The sequence below is a fragment of the Molothrus ater genome, chromosome 4 (assembly GCF_012460135.2).
Source record: "Molothrus ater isolate BHLD 08-10-18 breed brown headed cowbird chromosome 4, BPBGC_Mater_1.1, whole genome shotgun sequence".
NCBI classification, from domain to species: Eukaryota; Metazoa; Chordata; class Aves; order Passeriformes; family Icteridae; genus Molothrus; species Molothrus ater.
In genome coordinates, this window is record NC_050481.2 from 15,700,071 (window position 1) to 15,719,287 (window position 19,217).

At 40.4% G+C, this 19,217-nt stretch overlaps 1 protein-coding gene across 3 annotated transcripts; it reads right to left on the bottom strand.

Moving 5' to 3' along the window:
• Positions 1–1,256: 1,256 nt before the first annotated feature.
• On the bottom strand, positions 1,257–19,201 carry ABCE1 (ATP binding cassette subfamily E member 1). Of its 3 annotated transcripts, none has more exons than XM_036382722.2 (18): positions 19,091–19,201; positions 12,021–12,188; positions 11,621–11,706; positions 11,012–11,109; positions 10,506–10,623; positions 8,516–8,653; positions 8,302–8,371; positions 7,165–7,261; positions 6,103–6,192; positions 5,387–5,508; positions 4,505–4,726; positions 4,009–4,068; positions 3,866–3,924; positions 3,582–3,692; positions 3,350–3,492; positions 3,131–3,253; positions 2,034–2,145; positions 1,257–1,790 (listed from the first exon to the last, which is right to left on the bottom strand). In XM_036382722.2, the coding sequence occupies exons 2-18, from the start codon at positions 12,121–12,123 to the stop codon at positions 1,743–1,745; spliced, it is 1,800 nt and encodes a 599-aa protein (XP_036238615.1). In that variant the 5' UTR covers positions 12,124–12,188; positions 19,091–19,201; the 3' UTR covers positions 1,257–1,742. The 3 variants fall into 3 exon arrangements, with proteins under 3 accessions (XP_036238615.1, XP_036238617.1, XP_036238616.1); XM_036382724.2 differs by lacking the exon at positions 19,091–19,201 and adding an exon at positions 18,902–19,023; XM_036382723.2 differs by lacking the exon at positions 19,091–19,201 and adding an exon at positions 18,284–18,410.
• Between the last annotated feature and the right edge of the window lie 16 nt (positions 19,202–19,217).

A 19,217-nucleotide genomic window follows, 5' to 3' on the forward strand; every position in this document is an offset into this window, starting at 1 on the left:
ACTCTAGCTCTACCCCAAATTTGTGCAGCAGTCACTGAACTACTCATTCTGACCTAGAGCAGGTAGTTCAGCACAAGCTTTGTTGCAAGAATGAAGCCAGTAACACTTCCTTACAGAAAGCTGTTGGGAAACACTGGGGAAGAGAGGCATGGCAGTAACTGGGAGGGATGTGCTTTTAGAAGTTGCATTTAAAAAACAACTTTCACCTGGGCCTACACTGCCTTGCTACTCTAGGACAGGGAAGGACTGGAAGGTGTAGGTGTATTTTCTCCAACGCTGATCAAGTAAGTCTGGTTTCCTCTCTTGCTGAAGGAGTAGTAGTAGACTGATTGGCCAACCTCTGGCCTGTGGCAGGATGTTTTAATTGCAGGATCCTCCTGTTAATATATGTAATATTCAGCTGCATGACACACAGCTGAACCACATCTTTACCTTATCCTTATCACAACTGATTCAGAGAAGATTGCACAACTCCAGTCCAAAGGGAGTTAAGCTGTGCAGAGGAGAACAAGTTTAGACAGCCTTTGGAAGTTTTGTCTGACCAGCATGGTTGTGTAGGGCTGTACTCAGTACCTGCACTTCTTCAGAGTCCCTCTGCTGCTGTAGTACAGGTGCACTGCTGTTACAGACAGAGAGAGGCAGTGTGGATATAATGCTCAGTACCACCAAGGTTATGAAATAACCATGTTGCTAACACACAGAATGGCAAAAACCCACAAATTACCTCCACTCCTTTCTGTAGCTTCTGAGGCAAAAATGTAAACAAGGAACAAAGCCATGTTTTCTCATCATGTTTTTCACATGCCAGTGAAGGCAGAGAACTGTTTAAAAGAAAATACCCTTCCTTCCTTTATGACACAGAGCTGAAAGTTGTTTTCTGCATGTCTGCTTAAGTAAGCAGGAATATTTAAATTTTCCTTCTAGTTCCCAAAGGACCTTATTGCATAGGGAAGTTTTTAAACAATGTTTATTCAATTTTTTTTCTTTTTTGTTATAGTAAGGATCAAAGCTTTTTACTTTAGGGAAAAGTGATTCCTGCATCTTAGTCTTATGAAAACTTAATGGAAGAGTGAGTTGGACAGATGGAAAGAATGCTTATATTCTTTAGGATTATTTCACTGATTATTTTCATATCCCTAGATCTGAGAACACGCACAGGGACGGATGATTAAAAAAAGGCGTAGTGTGACAAAAGGGTGTGTGACATTAATAATTATACACACTTCTGAATTAGTAATTGAAGAAATTCTGCAGTGTCACAAGTTACGTGGGTATTTTATTTTTTAAACCCTCAGCCAGAGAGATTCAAACTTTTTAAAAGAGGAGTCGGTCTTGTAGCATGACATTCTTAGTAAACTTCCCTCTTATACAGAAAACAGCTTCAAAGATTTATTTTAAAATGAGGAAGTTCAGTCAGTACTTGGTACATGAGTAGGATATATTGAATGGAAAACCTCCCTTAAATTTTGAAAAATCAGGAGACCCATTTGCACAATTTCAAGGTGGTCTATTTTGAAATTATTACACTGAAAATAGGGCTGAGTCACCAAAATATAGAAAGTGGCAGTTTTACTCAGACTAGGATGTTTACTGCTACTATCTCAGATGTTAAATGCAGCAAGAGATTTTAAGCTCCAAAAGATTAATTGTTCTAAAACCTGATCTGAGCCATCTCATCACAGCTGTTTAGATTCCAATATGCATGTCTAGATGCCAGTTAAAAAGATGCTGGGATTCAATATTTAGTCATCCAGGAAGAAGTAGTTTCCACTCTTCTTCTGTTCCACATCCTTGGGAAGAGAAAAAAGGTCACCATTACTTGAAGCAGTCTTTGGCAGACTTGAACATAACTGAAATAAAAGACACTTATCTAAACTCCTTTCTGCTTCCCTTATTACTCTTACTAGTTTCACATGCTGTTTTTCCAGCACAGTAGAACTACCCTGTCAATCTTCATTTTGTTCCATATTTTAAAATCTGGCTTCCTATCAAACAATCATAGCTCCTGTACTGCAAAGGTGGTCCTCTCTTACCTTGATGGAATTGAGTTTATTTATTCTTGGTCTGTAATTGTTGGGGTCTCTTCTAAAAGTGATTTCAAGTTGAGATAAAAACTTATTCATTCCAGCCAAGAGAGTCTGTGGACTGTTGAGACAGAAGAATATTTTAGTTATATTTTCAGAAGTTTAATATCATATGATCACAGGCAACTTTGATCTCCATCCTGAGCTCACTCAGGTCTGGAAATGCAAATGTAAGCTGTATTTGACATACCATGACATGCTACATTTTTAGTCAAACCCTACCTCAGATGCTGCTGAAAGATGAGAGTAGTGTCTCATTGTGGCTTCCAGCTGTGACCTTTTTCTTTTTATTTTGTATGTGTGCTTACATTCAAGGAAACATGTGCATTACAAGCACATGTGTGTGCTTACATTCAAGGAAACAAAAACCCAACCCAAAACATAACTTTCTCAATATCCATGAATGAGTGTGATTTTTGCATTCCAACATGTGTGTTCTTGGAAGGAATACCACCTGGCTACCCCAGCCAGGGTAGCAGGGGATTGCCATGGCAGACAGTGTGTTTATTATTTCATCTAGCTTGTGCCAAGCACTCAGTGTTCTAAAAGCCTGTTTTCTGATAAGGCTGCTCATCAAAAAGTCTCTGTAATCTACATGAAATTACTAACAGGAACAAAAGTAGACATCAAAAGGGACACCTCTGAAAGAGTAAAGCAATGCACACTGATGCTGGCATTGAGACTTGTCCTTCACTACATCTGCATACAAGTACCATTAGTACACTGCTTTCGTCTACGGCAGCTGGAAGTTATTTTCAGAAGGGTAGTTTACAGTTGGTACTTTTTTCATTCCTTGATCTCTTGTGATTATTGTTATTTAGCCATCATGCAATTGCTTAAGGCTGGTCTAGTTTTTGAGGGTTTGGTTATGTTCCTCAAGCCCTGCCCCAACTGTGGTTTAGGTAGCCTGTAGGTAAGGATCAATCCCATTTGCTGTTCCATGATTCAAAACAAAAGTCAGAACCCTCAGGACAGTCCTGGATGCAGCTTTAATTTCCATAGGCAGGGATGACAATCTTGCTTAGCAATCCCAATGAATCTCTTACCTGTTTGCCAGTGTGTTCTTGGAAGGAATGCCATCAAAAACAATCACACGATCAGCAAGATATGTAGCCATGATAAAATCATGTTCTACCACAAAAGCTGTTTTTTTAGCATGGAGAATGAAACTGAAATGAGGGAAAAGAAGAAAAGAAGAGAGAGTAATGTGAACTCATTGTAATAGTACTGCAAATTTTGGCTCCTTGCCCAGCACATGCACTCACCGTTTAATGACTCTGGCAGCCATCAGACGCTGTTCAGAGTCCAGGTAAGCTGAGGGCTCATCAATCAGATACACATCTGCAGGTTTACCCAGACAAAGCGCTAACGCTACACGCTGCAGCTCACCACCAGACAGCGTCTGAACCTGGTGGGGCGGGGGAAACAAGGCCAGGCTTAGTTCAGGTACAGGCTGAGAGTTAAGACAATGAAGATGTTGATTTAAGCAATTAGTACCTCCTGGTCAATGATGTTTTCTATCTGAAGAGGTTTCATCACGTCAGTTACAAACTGGGGGTGTGTATAGGCATCTCTGATCTTCTCGTGCAGCAGCTGACGGACACTTCCCTAGCAAAAGGAAAATGTTGCCATTCAGTTTTATGCACCACAAGAAAACAAGCAGGAACAGAATAATAAAAAAATCTATCTAAATAGATACAGCTACAAAATAGGCATAAAATAATTTCTATACTTGTGTTTTGTAGCAAACATGATACTTAATAAATAAGGCTGAAATGTACCGTAGATTTAGGGCTGATTTTCTGTGGTTTGTAGCTGACATTTAGGACTGGGACCTCACCTATAAAAAGACAAAATTAATAATGTAAACAAGAGAATTTCCAGTATCCTTAAAATAGGTTTTATCTTGGGTGTAACACATTACCTCCTTCATCAGGTGTAAGTCTTCCTGCAAGCATTCGGATAAATGTTGTTTTGCCAGTTCCTGAAATACAATAAAATACAAGTTATACATTAATCACTTTTTAGTAATTTAGACCCCTAACAAATCACTGATACAACAACAACTAAGACTATTTAATAAAGAATATGTTTTAAAATTATACTGCTTTGAGAATTCCTATATTATCTTCCAGCACTTGCTACTACTTGCTTTTCCAAATGGAAGAGACAGCTTAAAACTGCCACCTAAGTTTTTAAAACAAGGTAGGTAACAAACACAACACGGTGGCACTGTTAACACTCAGTAACTTTACATTCTTCCTACTCAGGGGGCTCATGCTGTGATATCTTCACCAGGCAACAAGCAGCTCAACCTGACTCAAACCCAGTAATTGTGAAGCCTGGCTCCCAAAGTGAAGAAGGGTTTTAGGAGCATATTCAGGGCTGGAGAAGTAGTTTCCAACAAAAATTGCACTTACCATTTTCCCCTAACATCACCATAATTTCAGAATCGGTGAATTCTCCAGCTACTATGGATAGTTCAAACTCTCCCATCTTTTTCTTCATTCCTGGATATTTGTACATACACATCTTTTTAACCTCTTCTTCATTAGCTGTCTCGGCTACCTTAAATACCAGAGATGCATCTCGAAACCTTAGATTTTCTGTTGGAACATAGCCATCTAGGAAAATGTTTATGCCTATGATGGGAGGAAAAAAGATCATTAGAAAGGTCTGCAACAAAGTAAAACAAGACGAATTTCAATTCCTGGCTGCAAATTCCATTCTGATAATGAGAATACTGGATTTTTAATGCTTTAAAAGAAGCAACAAGACCTCCTCTTTTAAGGTGTGCACATTGCAAACTGAATGAAGAAGAGCCTTACTAAACTACAGAATGGCTGGAGCAGCTCTTTCTGAAAAGCCACTGTTAGTGATGTGTGTGGAGTTTAAAGGAACTCCTGCCGTTGGGCCCACTCTCTCAAAGCTAGTTTTTACTGAGTCTCAGTACTACAAGTGGGGTCAATTCAGTTGAACACTACTGTGTGGTTGCACAGCACAGAGGTATGTAGTGTTCAACTTCTCTCCTGCCCTTTACTACTTACAGGGTCTTTTGTGTAACTCCACTGTTTACAAAACACCTGCAAGTATCAAAATTATGTCCACAGCAAGTGAAAATGAAGGCTTTTGGGTTGAGTTACAAATTAAGTATCATTTTACACAGAAATTCTGCAAAAAATCAAACAGTTTTTTCATTGTTGAACTGTGACGGGATGAGGACATGTTTATATAGCAGATAACTGGCATTTTGCTGTCTTTTTTTGGGGAAAGTTTAAAAAGAGCAATATGGCAAGAATTACCTTCTCTTACGCTGAAAGGCATGGTAACAACACCATAAGCACTTGGCACTCCATACAGGCAGCAGATAAAGTCAGAGAGATAATCTAATACACTTAGATCATGCTCTACAACAATAATGTACCTGAAAAACAAAGCCAGAGAGATGCTTTTTTTATCTCAATGCAAAATATTTTTTCTTTCTCTTTTTCTTAATCTAGTCTTGCATAAACAAGAGCTATCAACATGATTTTTAGTTAATATGATTTCTTCACTTTATACTAAAGAAGGAGAGAGTTCATATCCCTCACCAGCATTTTTTAAACTGTCAAAAAACTCGTGAATGATAAATTAAAAGTCCATCTTCAGCATGAACTGGCAGATTCTTTATGTACATTAAGTGGAAGGATGTTGATTGATTTGAGTGAAAAATATTTAGCACATTTTAAGAAAAAAATCTTTGTGAGAAAGGGATGAAACAGCAATATTCAGGTGAAAACTAACCACCAATGTTTTCCTATCCTTATTACAGAATTTTGAAATGGGACCAGAAACTACAGGAAATAAGTTTCCAAAATGCAAAAGAATAGAATATTACAGACATGGAATATCTGAAACATCTGTTAGTGTGCCATACTGAGGAGTGAGCACTTCTGAGGGGATGGACTGGATGCTTCTTCCCTCTGTAAGCAGTCATGCATTACTACAGTCTGGTGAAACAGCTGAAGCTTGTATTTACCTGTCAGGGTTTATGAGGGACCGGATGGTAATGGCAGCCTTCAAGCGCTGCTTGACATCCAAGTAGCTGGAAGGTTCATCAAACATGAAGCTAATCCCAAAAGGAAGAGTGAAGTCTTAGTGAATGCAAGCTTTCTATTTACTCAAACATAATATTAACATTACAACCATTAAGTAAATGGAAATAAAAAAGAATCATTATTTATACTGAGAAAGGGAGACAAAAAATGAGAATTGTGCACACCTGCCTTTATTCTCTGTAGACTGCCATGTGAAAGTGAGTTAAGTATTACTTTCCCAAAAGTTCTGACAAAGTTATCAAAGTTATCAAAAGTTACAAGAATCAGTAGTTAGGATTCCCATGCACTAACTTAAATTTAAATTACCTTAAATTTAACTAAATGAACTAAAAAGTGCAAAAATACTTCAGAAGACTGGAAAAAGGACATTTTCCAAAAAGAGCACACTGAACAAGGAAATCCACTTGAAATTCCCACCAACCAAACAAAAAACAGCAGCCCAAGTGAACAAAACCAACCAACCAAAAATTCATGAAAAAGAAATCCAAAACCCTCTAACTCTTCTGGTCTTGCTTTGTTGGTCCCAAGGAGTCAGGAAATAACAAAGATTAGACAGTAATTTCCTGCTTGCAAAAAGACAGGAGAGGAGGGACTAAAGTTCTAAGAGGTGGGGAAGCAGCTGTACCGTTCTCATTCAGAGAAGCTAAGGGAGGTGTGCTGTCCAACAGGATACATTTAGATTGGATTAGGGAGAGGTTATGAGGGTGGGATGCTGAAATCTAACACTGCCTTCTGAAATCAGCTATTTCCACTCAATAAATGAAAGTATACAGAATCCAGAGATTAAACATGAAGTAAAAATGGCTTTCAGCTGATGAGCTGGCAAAATTTTAAAAAATAATTTAAAACATTATTTAATAATTTTTAAATATTGTTCAATATTTCATACAAAAGATTATTGTTAAGAATAAGTGTAAATTTGAGGACCATATTCTGAGACAGATTATTAGAAGCAATGTGTAACAGAAGTAAATTTAACATACATATCAGCCTTCTGAATGCAAACAACTGCACAAGCAAATCTCTGAAGTTCTCCTCCTGAAAGGTCCTCAACATTTCTTTCTTTCAGATGTGTTAAGTCTGCAAATAAGTGATTAATTTTAGGTATGTGATAACCAACAGAACAATCCATGTTTTGATTACCTACAGAAACATGTAATAACATAGCAAACATCCTACAGAGAGGGAAAGAGAACAGAAGGACAATAAGCTTTCACTTTATACAGCACCAGTATCATACTGCTAATACTAAGTCACAGCAAGCTCTGGGTTCTCTGCAGCATTAGCTGCATGGCTGCTTCCTGTTGTGCAGAAGAATTATATTTCTATTCTTTCTCCACCACACTGGTGAAGATTCTGGCCCTAAAAAGAAACTATACCAGTTCTGAAAGTGCTTCTTGTCAGGCTTGCCTGGAGAGTTCTGATTTTCAGGAAAATCAAGTCCCTCAAACCCTACAGGAGATGGGTGAAGCAGGTATTTTCTAAGCAGCTTAATGAACACATTTCAAGAATAGGTTGTGTCATTAATAAATTAAGTGGGACTCAAAGACCACATTCTTGGTGGCACAATGGCAGCCTCACCTTCACTACCCAGTTCTACCAAAAACAATCCCATAGTGAATTTAGTAACAACTAAATACAAAACACCTACAAAACATTACTAGGGCTGGACTATGCAGATGTTCTTATTAATTGTATTAATCTCAGAAGTCAGTGTTACTCCCCCTAAAATTAGATACATACAAGCTTTGGGGGGAGTGTGGAATATTAAGGTAACATTTTTTACATGCAGTGTAGAAGGGAGGATGCTCAGATTTTGCCATATTTGTGAGCAAGCAAGAGCAGCAGATGTTAAGTGGGATTTTTCCGGATTTAAAAATAAGCACTTTCTACTATGAAACAGAAACTGCATTAAATTCTGTTAACTAGAATGTATCAACTAGTTTGCCACCAGAAAGTATTATTTGTGTTATTTATATTACAGCATGCCCTGGGATTTACACTAAAGCACTTTTTCTCTCTTTGAGTTGGCATAATTTACATGCTCTATCATATTGTGGTAACTTGATTGTTTCAGTAAATATGAACTTCTCAAATTTTGACTGTACAAAATTACTTACCAAGCTGCTGACACACAACACTTTGTGTCTTGGTTTCATCCTTCCTATCCAGAATTGATCCCACTGTTCCCTGTATGATAAATAATAAAAAACCCCAACCAACATTAAAAATTTCAAACAGTTCTGAGTTATGCTGCTAAATAAAACCTTTAAACACATAAGAAGTACTACAGAAGAAGCTCCCAGCTTTCTATTAACTCATGAAATGTCTCACCTTTGCAGCTTTAGGGATCTGGTCCACGTACTGAGGTTTAATGATAGCTTTAAGGTCATCTTCCAGGATCTTGGTAAAATAGTTCTGTAATTCAGATCCTCGGAAGTAAGTCAAAATTTCTTGCCAGTCAGGTGGATCCTGTGACAAAATTAAAGCCTGGGTTTACTTATACCATTTAAAAACATAGTGAGGAGCCCTAATTTCAAATTCCAATCAATAAGGCAAATAGAATATGCTTGTAAGAGAACAAACCAAAAAATCTGCAAAAGCATTCCAAAAACAAAGTTTAGAGAGACCTTCTTTTTCCAGGTTTCACTACTCTTCCAAAAAAAATTAAAATTTGCACAGCTAAGAAGCTACTGAACTGAAACAACTTCATGGGGAAAATGACAGCATGAATTAATGTAACCACACTTATTAGCTATCTGATACAGCTAATCCAAAGGAAAAGGACTGGAATGATAAAAGCACGAACTAGCACAGAAGATGCAACAAATCTGGTAATTTTCTCTGCTTCTAGCAAACATTTTCAAGGAAATAGAAGGAAAAAAAAAAGAAAGGAAAAATGACAAATTGAAAATAAAGGAACTGTTCAGAGCAATCACCCAGGAAAAAGTTCCCCCTTGCACACTGTACTACTCTGAGGGGTGCTGAGTTAATTACTTTGATGATAAACAGTATGGATCAGACTGACACAGTCATATTTCCAAACCAAGCAAATACACAGAGGAAATGCTTCATCAGTTTTAGAGCAGAAGCAACATGGAAGATTCAATTCATACCACGTGTTTCTGTGGTCATACTGATATGGCTCCTTCACAGCAAAGTCTGATTTTGGAAGCATGGTAATTCAATTAAGTACACATTCAGAAAGTCAAAAGTTTTGCTATTTCTGCAATACTACCACCTGAAACAAGAAGTCCACAAAATAATATAAACCAAACTTGAAAGAGAATGTAAAATGTAGCTGGGAAATGACTATTTCTTTGCACCTTTAGGTAGCAGCCATGACTGAGCAGTTTATTAAAACATTACTCTTTCAGGTAAAGAAACTGCTGAAGAAAGTACCAACACACTTCTTCTTACAAACGCTTCCTGAAGGACAAAAGTGTTCACCAGAATTCAATTGTCCCCATGCCATCTGTAACATCTGAAATACTGATAAAAGGAGTCCTAATAGTCATTATTTATGCCCTTTCTCTAATGTATTCACTCTTTGGAGTGGTGCTAGGTAAAGAAGCCCTTGTAAAATATTTTGCTCACTGGCTGCAGTTTGACTTGGAGGAAACACATAGGAAAATGGATTATGAATTCCTATGAATACCAGCAGACTACAAGTTTTAAGTCTCATTCTCAAAAAGTCTTATTTCTAAGTAACTAGCAACGTGAAGAAACTAAGGATTTTTCAGAGCTCGGTATTCAAGTGTACAGTGGGAAATACCTTCAACCACAACTTACAATAACAACATACACTATGAGAAATCTTCCTCAAAAGAATCAAAGAAGAATCAAAGATAAAAATGCCTAAGAGGTCCCAAGGATACACAGTAAGTGCTCATAGACACTTGAGCTGTTCAGATAAAAACAAAGGAAACTTAGAAGAAACTCCAGTACTTGGGCTATGGAAATTTCTGATGGGAACAGGTAAATTATGCAGGGAGAAAAACGTGATGTTTTTTAAAGACTGGTATTAAAAAAACCCCAAGCCCATAAGTATGACTTCAAGAAACCAACCTCTGATTTTTATCTTTTGTGAATTACAATCACAATTAGTTCCCTTATCTTTCTTGAGAGATATACACAATTTGCAAGAAGGCAAATTGTTAGCAATAACTGTCTACTACTGGTGCTGTGTGGAGTAGGTCACTGGCTGTCAATATCAAAGTGCCAACAACCCCACAAATCTATCCCATTCACAGATACAAACATTCAGTCCAAAAAAATAAACAGCTACCTAAAATGCTAACTCTTTTTTATTGCTGATACATACATCATATTTTCCAAGATTTGGCTTCTGTTTTCCTGCTAAAATTTTCAAGGCAGTTGATTTTCCAATACCATTGGTTCCAACCAATCCCAGTACTTCACCTGGACGAGGGATAGGCAACCTGTACAAAACATTGATAAGTTTGTGTTACATTTATCCATCACACACCAACACTTAGTGGGCAAGTAAATGCTGCAACCCATTTTCAGACCTTCTGATTACTACAGCCTTTGTTAATTTGCAAATATCTAACCCAAATCATATCAAGTTCCTTAAAAATTGAAGAGCATAAGAAATACTTAAGGACAGTCAGTTTTTAAATAGGGGCTCTGTAAAATAATCCCTAACACTAATTTATTTAATTATAATACTTTTTAATAAGAACAATTTAACTAACATTCTAAAAGGAAGCTACTGGGGTAAGAACCAAGAACACTTTGATGTGCACTATGTTTACACTATAAAAACTTGCATTTTTTTGTCTCTTTGATATTTGAAAAATAAAATACCTGTGAAGTTTGAAGGCATTGGCACAGTATCTATGTGTTGTTTCTTTCTCCAGGTTGCTAGGTAAGTTAACAATTGACAAGGCTCCAAAAGGACATTTCTGGAATTGAAATAAATTATAGATTATTAGTGCACACAATTTATTAACAAAAGCCTATGTTTTGTACTGCACCCAGCTGTGCATTTGTATTTTTAAATGGACCTCTACCAAATTTCCTTTACATGGGTCAACCTGCCAAGGAAGTTCTGTGCCACATTTTTCAAATTAGTAGTCTGCAGTTTAGACTGTCAGTCTACAATACAAATAAGGCACAGCACACGTATTCTACACCTTTCACAAAAAACATCTTTCTGCTGCTAGGTGTCTACAGACACAAACAAAAAACCCAAACAAGGCCAAGCAAAAAACAAAGCCACAAATAAAACCCACACCTTGCTACCCAACCAGTTCAGTCAAGTGACACAGTTCTTCACTTTCTATAAACAGTAAGTCAACTTGGTCTGATTAATCCAGAAAGAAAACTGCTTTTTGAAGTTACAGTATGCATTGCTAAATGTAATAACAAAATAAGGAAAATTTAGCACTTTAAATAAAGCAGTTTTATTTTTACCTTGATGCAAATACCACAACCAATACAAAGTGTTTCTGAAATCCATGCTATTTTGTTCTGTGATGTGACTTCTATGCAAAGTTTTCCTGGTGAAAAAAAATTAAGATAAGATCAGTCCAGTTTCTGGTGAATCCAAATTCCTGCCTACTAAATTTCACAGAGGACCTTGTAACTGATGAACGTTCACTGAAGATTCAGATTATCCAAAGGCTTGAAAAGTGTCATTATTACTAGAATTGTTCATGCTTTTAGTGATATTTCTAAAAGCTTTATGAAAAAAAAAAAGCTTGAATGATACACAAAAATCTATCAGTTATAAAAAGCTCATTCTACAGAGTAGAACTGATTTAAAAGTTTAAAATCCAATTGCTTCAACACTTTGTTACATTGTATCTCTTACCCATTCGAACCACAGGACAACTCTTCTTGCATTCCTGACGACATTTCTTTGGCTTACATTTGTCATGGTTGACTATAGCAATTCTTGTTAATTTGTCGGCCATAATGCACAATTTAGGGTTAAACACATACACCAATTATAAGAAGGAGTAGTGGGAGTCTTCCAGACCTTAAAGAAAAGAAAACAAAAGAAAAAAAAACCCGTAAGAGACCAGGTTACTGACAGCACAGATAACAGACATATCTAACCTAAGTTATTGCTAGTGGAGTGGAGAGATGAAAAATGCAAAATTATTTCTTTTCCTCCTTTATGCAACATGGCAAAGAGCAGAGTTAGAGATACAAATAACAAGGATACTGATGTGTAGATAACTGCACAAATTTTTTAACATCATCTTTCTATCCCATTACTATTTTTCCAGTGTAGAAATAAAATTGCGATTTATCTTAAAATGGATTTGTTTCCAAAAAAGCACACTGTAGTAAGGACATAAGGATCTATACAGCTCCAAATTTTAGTTTTACAAGTTACCTACTATAAAGCACCCTTGTTCACATTGACAAATTGTGACTACAACTATTACTCTAAGGATATGATTGAATATACATTTACCAACTGTATGCCAATATTCTGTATTAAAGGATTAAAACAGTGTAAAATGTAAACCAGTTTTCAAAGTGAAAATTTTTAACTGAGTATAAAAAGTAAACCAGGCAATGTGAGCAGCCATTCATGATGATGTTTGATTATTTAATCTTGAGTTTCATTAGTATCTGAATAACTACAGTTACCTTCTTAATTTCCTAATATGGTATCAATGCCTATAATAGATTTAAATAAAAGTAAGTAAAATTCTTTATAAAGAACATAGAAAGGCTCCACAAAGGGATCTAGCCAAGCTGGATCCATGGGGATCATGAGGATCAGTAAGGCCAAGCGCTGGGTCCTGCCCTTGGGTCACAGCCACCCCAGGCAGTGCCACAGGCTGGGGAAGAGTGTAAGGAAAACTGCCTGGTGGAAAAGGACCTGGGCGTGGCCGGTGACAGTGACTGAACACAAGCCAGCGGTGCCCAGGCGGCCAAGAAGGCCAGCGGCATCCTGGCCTGGATCAGCAGCAGTGTGGCCAGCAGGACCAGGGCAGGGATTGTCCCCCTGGACTTGGGGGGGCCACTCCTTGGGTGCTGTGTCCTGTTCTGGGCCCGTCACTAAAGAAAGTCACTGAGGGGCTGGAGCGAGCCCAGGAAGGGCAGTGGAGCTTGGGAAGGGTCTGGAGCACCGCTCTGAGGAACAGCTGGGGGAGCTGTGGATGTTTAGTCCAGGAAGGGAGGCTCAAGAGAGCCCCTCTCACTCTCTACACCTGTCTGAAAGGAGGGTATAGCAAGGAGGGGAGTCGGGCTCTTCTTCAAAATAACAGGACACAGGACAAGAGGAAACAGCCTCAGATCTCAGCAGGGGAGGTTTAGACTGGATGTCAGGAAAGCTGTCTTCTTTGCTGAAAGGTGGACAAGCATTGCAACCGGCAGCTCAGGGAAGTGGCTGAGTCACCATCCCTGGAGGTATTTAAAAGACATGTAGATGTAGCCCTCAGGGACACAGGGTAGGAGCCAGAGCTGGGTTAATGGTTGGACTCAATAATCTTAGAGGTCTTTTCCAACCTAAAAAACTCTATAATTCTGTGGAGGACAAGATGATTAAATATTCCTGAAATCACAAACAAATGCATGCAAAGAACTGAAATGATGACTTGTATTCCTCTCTATAAGCCCCTCTTTGTTCTTTGTAATGTACATCGACAAGTACTGGATTGCAATGGGACTTTGTACAGCTGCAGCAAATGGAGGGAGTGCAGAGAATTTTAAATTTAAGTCTTGATAGACAAAAAAAGGTGGAATGTGTTTTAAAGTACATTTCTATTTCCTTTACTATATTCACTCATAATAATGAAAATAATAATGACTTTTATCTTCCTATGAACAAGACACACCTAAGGGCAACTCTCCCTCCAGCTTCAGAACAAAGACGACTGACTTATGAGGCCCTTGGAAGATTTTAAGATATTGCAAATGACTTTTTTTTTGTTGTTGTAAAAATAAATGCCATAAAGTACAAAACATTTCCATCTCACTAAACAAAGGGATGGCAGCCCTACAGATGATGCATGCTCAAAATCATTTCAATGCAGTATCAGTAGTACAATGATATAACTGGGAAGGAGTCTGGAAATACTTCAGGTTTCCATACAGTGCAAAGGTGCAGCTGCATCCAAAGGATTCCAACATGTCTAATTAAGGGAAGGTTTTTTTTTGGATGCCCAGCTCATCTCTGCTTCACCAAACCAAAGCATCCTGCAGTGGTTCACAGACTATATTTACTACATATGGCTATTGGAGGAAGAAAGGTTGTGACTTGCAGACTCATGAAGAAGAAGAATAAAATGGGTGTATGGCACACATCATGTTAAATTCTACCCTTCTATAAACTTCAATTGGAAGGAATCCTCCAGCTACTACTGCAATATCTGGAAGATGGACACCCAACAGCAAAAGTCAGAAAAGCTGATGTTATTGCATCCTTAAATCCATTACTGCCATAGGTACCAACATTTTAAGTGGTTCCTTTAAAAAGTGGTAGTCTTATTCCTTTATTCAGTTTCCAAAGTATTTTAAAACTAATGTCAAAAGATATTCTTCATCACCTATAAATGAATGTAACTATTACTCACACTGCCAACCATATTGTGGAGGTTTCTACTTACGTTTCTTTTTTTCCCTTTACTATTTTAAATTTCCTAAGCCAGAAAGTCTTATTAACACAGCTGATGTTTTCAAATAAATGACTGAATATAAGAAAAAAAAATTAAAAGTGATTCAACGGTTCTGTGTTGTCAGACCAGACTGACAAAGTAGGGCTGAACATTGAAATTGCATCTGTAGACCAGGCAAACAGGCCTGGAATAATGAGTCTGCAGTTCCCACTTTAATACATCAGGACACAACAAACTGAAAGCCTTATTTTTGAAGGCTATAAAGGTGCTTTAGTCAGGGTAATTTTCTTGGGGACAGATACTGGATGTTGTCATTACTTCAAATACAGATACATTCTTTGGGAAGACATCCCAATGCCTTTCACTAAAATCCTGCAGTTTACAAAGAGTATTTGGGGGTGAATGATTCCCTCTCTGTTTTCCCAAGGGAAGTGCCAAGTGGCCCTTTCTCCATGGCCTGAGCAGACAGGGCACTGTGGATCTCCCACCTGAGCTGTAGGCAGCAGTGAACCAGTCCTGTGGGTTGCCCCAGGACCAAACCTCCCTCCCCAGCCCCCCAAACCCTGCTCGAAGCTCAGCCCGGCCCCCCCCCCTCAGCCACCCACCCTCCAGCCGGGGTTTAGCCTGCAGCTCCACAGCAGGAGAGTGGGATGGGGCTGCTCCCAGACACCAAGGCAAACACGGCTTGAAACAAGCAATTCTTGCCAAGCTCCTCAGCAAGCTTTCCACAGTCTTGGTGGGATAATCAGACTGAAGTTTACACTCGCTGCTGAATCAGACTGTGGCTGGTAAGCAATGAAACAGCCTGAGTTTGGGTATTTTTCTAATTCTAACTTCCTAGGGAAAATGCCCATGTAAGTTCCATTCTAACTTACAGTTAATTCTAACTTACACAAAAATGCCCAATCTGTGGTGAACAGTTTTGAAGGGGGCAGTGAATTAAGTATGTACACTAAGCATTTAGAGTACATGGTGGGGGGAATAGAAGTCATGAAGCAGGATGGAGACACACATCACACACTCCTCCCACTCTGCTCCCATCTATGTGACAGAGGTGTCAGTTTATCCAAAACTCTCTAGCGGTCTTAACCATTTTCAGAAAAAAAAAAAAAAAAGTGAACTTCTGTAGTATTTCCAGGACTGTGCTGACATCTACAATGACAGCTGTCCACAAAAGAAAATAATAATATCTACTTAGAACTCAGAAACAAATAAACAAACTGTCCAAAACCAGACTGAACTCAAGTTACATATTTACATCCAGTTAGCTGAGTGGCATTGAAATTAACATATGGAATAGGATGGTCTGACTGCAAGGAACAGATGTAGAACTCTCAGGAGACTGAACACAGATCAGCAATGTTACAGTACAGCACACCAGTAACCGAGCAGTGCAGTCAGCACTTCAGGGGCAGGAGAAACTGGTACTCAGAAGCATTTGACTTCATGACTGTGCTTGTCCTTTCCATATCAAGAACAGAATAAAAAACAGAGTATGAAAATACTAATTTGCAACTAACTACTAGGGTAAAGAGCTATTTGAGTTATTGAATGATGATGGTGTGGCAGCAGAAAATATTCCCAGCATGGACAGACAACACAGGTGAAGGAAGGAGAGAATGACTAAAAACTGCTGGCTAGAGAAAAAGGAAATGTTGTAAAGGCCCTGTCAGTATCATTCATTAAAGCCAAAAACTGCCCATTACATTCAATTATGTAATTTAATACAAAAAATGAAACATGTCTAAAAATAAGACACCAAACATGTTATCACAAGCCTTCTAAGTCAGCATTCTTAGGCTGTCTGCTACAGCTGCTGCACACCCTGACACACCAGATTACAAAAATAAAAAAAGTTGTCCACGTGCAGACCTTGCTATCTGCCACAGAAGGCAACAGCAATGTACAATCTATAGAACATGTGCAATGTGCTTGCATTAATAATATTTATTTCTTTCTCATGCATTAGAGCAAAATTGTAATTTACTAAGTCAAGGCAATTATGACGGAGAAGAATTTGTAATTGCACTGAATTTTTCAGGCTTAAACAAAGAAAAATTTAAACATTAAAAGTAAATGAAGACTGAAACAGAACCAGAGACCATTCATTGAAAGATGTGAAGGCAAGGCCTGGGTTCAGAATTGTGCCATCTTCGGTTACTTTGCACAAAACCAGTGAACACTTCATAAAATTACAGTGCATGAGACGTCAGAGAGAAGTGCTGTGGAATTAAGTGAGGATGAGCAGCATTTCCAGCTGCCACTGAAAACAAGTAATTGAGAACTGCCTCTCAACTCCACTGCCAATGGACTACATACAGTCACATAAAGCCAAGAACTATAATACCCAAAAAAATTTGAAATTTAAGGTAAAAGAGATTTTCAACTGCATATGGGAGATCACTACATCTGTAAGTATCAAAGCAGAAGCAACAGTAAATGATACAAGAACTAGTCCATACTTAAGGTTTTCACATTTAAGAAACTGAGGCAATGTAAAAAAAGAAGTTCAGACATGCCCCAGATTTCCCTACTGTATTAAATCATTATGTTACTCATAAGACACGTCATGAATAAGAAAATATGTTAACATGAAAGCATATGGTCAAGTATACTGACGCTGCAGAACGAGTGGGTGTGTTTAGCTTGTGCTGAGCAGTATTAATTATCACTCAATCTTTAACATTTCCCCTTAACATGAAGTGAAATGCGTGAGAACGAACCCGTAAATTAGCAATCTAATGAAACTAATGAAAGTATTTCATGACCACTGGTTTAGGACTGCAGTTTATGGAAGGAACCACAGCAGGGAAACTTAAATTAGGACGTGAAAACTGTCACAGGAACTTGCAGGTGAAGTATCTAAATGCATTCCAGGCAGGAAACACTACCATGGTCCTTAAGAAAAGCTCTGCCGACTTCTTTTGTTTTTACACATACCTCGCAGAAAACGGCCTTACTCCGTTATCTTATCGCACCTGCAGGAAGGCTTGATCTCCTCACCGCCCCACAAGTACCCACGTGGATATCAGCTTCCCCCAAAAGAAGGCAAAATTCGGCCTTCCCCCCAAGCCCGTGCAGGAAGTTCCCAGTTTACATAGGAGCAAAATGCCGGCGTTCCCTTTCCCAGAGCCAGGCCACCGCCGCCAGGCGAGGATCCCGCGCTGCATCCACAGGGAGCCATACCCGCGGCCGGGAACAGCAGCAGGGCCGGCGCTCTGACCCCGGCTGCCCGAGGCGTCGGGGATGACGTGCCGCGTGTGCAGGCAGTGCCGGCCCGGGCCGTGCTCACGCCGGCAGCGAGCCCCGATCCCCGGGAGCCTCTGGCCCTGAGGCCCGGGCGGGGCGCGGTCGAGCCGACCCTTCTCCCACGGTGCTACGGGCGAGGCCGCCGCCCAGGCCGAGCCCAGGCCGGCAGCACACCATGAGGAGCGGGGCCCCTTCCCCACCACCTCCATTCCCGTGCGGAAGGTGGGGATTCCCCCCCGGCGCTGCTTACCGGGAGCTGTGAGGGGGGTGCGGCGGGGCCGGGGGCAGGAGGGGTGGGAGCGCGCGCGGCGCCCTCGCGCCGCGGCCGGGAAACGGCGTCCGGTGATCCCGCGCGCGGGCCCGCGCGCGCAACGTGCTCGCGCCGCCGCCGCCACCCGGCCAAGATGGCCGTCGGGCCCGGGGGGCGGGGCCTGGCCCGCGCCACGGAGAGGAGGGGTGGGGAGGGAAGGAAGAGAAGGGAAGGAAGGGCGGCCCTCACCAGGGACAGCAGGGGAGGGAAGGATGGTACTCCTCACCACGGAGACCTAGAGCGCGGCCGTGCGTAGGGAGCGCAGCCTCCCAGGGCGGGTCGGGGCTCCCGAGCTCCCCGAGCCCGCCCTGCGAGCGGCGGCCGCGCTCTGAGGGGAGCTCCCGGGCCGGCACGGAAAGGTCTCGCTGGCCTCTGCCGCGTAGGTGGTGACGGGCAGCAGCAACAGTTAGACCGGTGCTTCTCTTCTCAAGGAAGGGTGTTCCATTCCCTTTCGCGACCGCGGTTTCGGCATTAGGAAGCGAGCTCTAATATCGGATACGCCCGGGGATTGATACAACGCGAAAGGTACCAAGATAGAATGGTCCCGCTAGCCTTTACCTGCTCTGGGCAGCGTGTCTTCTGCACCTGGAACACTGGGGCTACGTGCTTTCATTCCCATCGGGCAGAACTGTCACTCTCTTTGGGAGCCCATCACCTCACTTAGGACACCACCCCCAACAATGATCGTGCCCACGGATTGCTCCTAGAGAAGGGGTGCCACGACACCCGGGTCTTGCTGGCCTTTACCTGCCCTGGGCAGCGCGTCATCTGCACCTGAAACACTGCGACTACGCGCTTTCCTTCCCGTGGGGAAGCATCTCTAGAAGCCACCTCGGGAGCTCGGGTTCCATACCGAGCACGTCCCAGGCTCGCT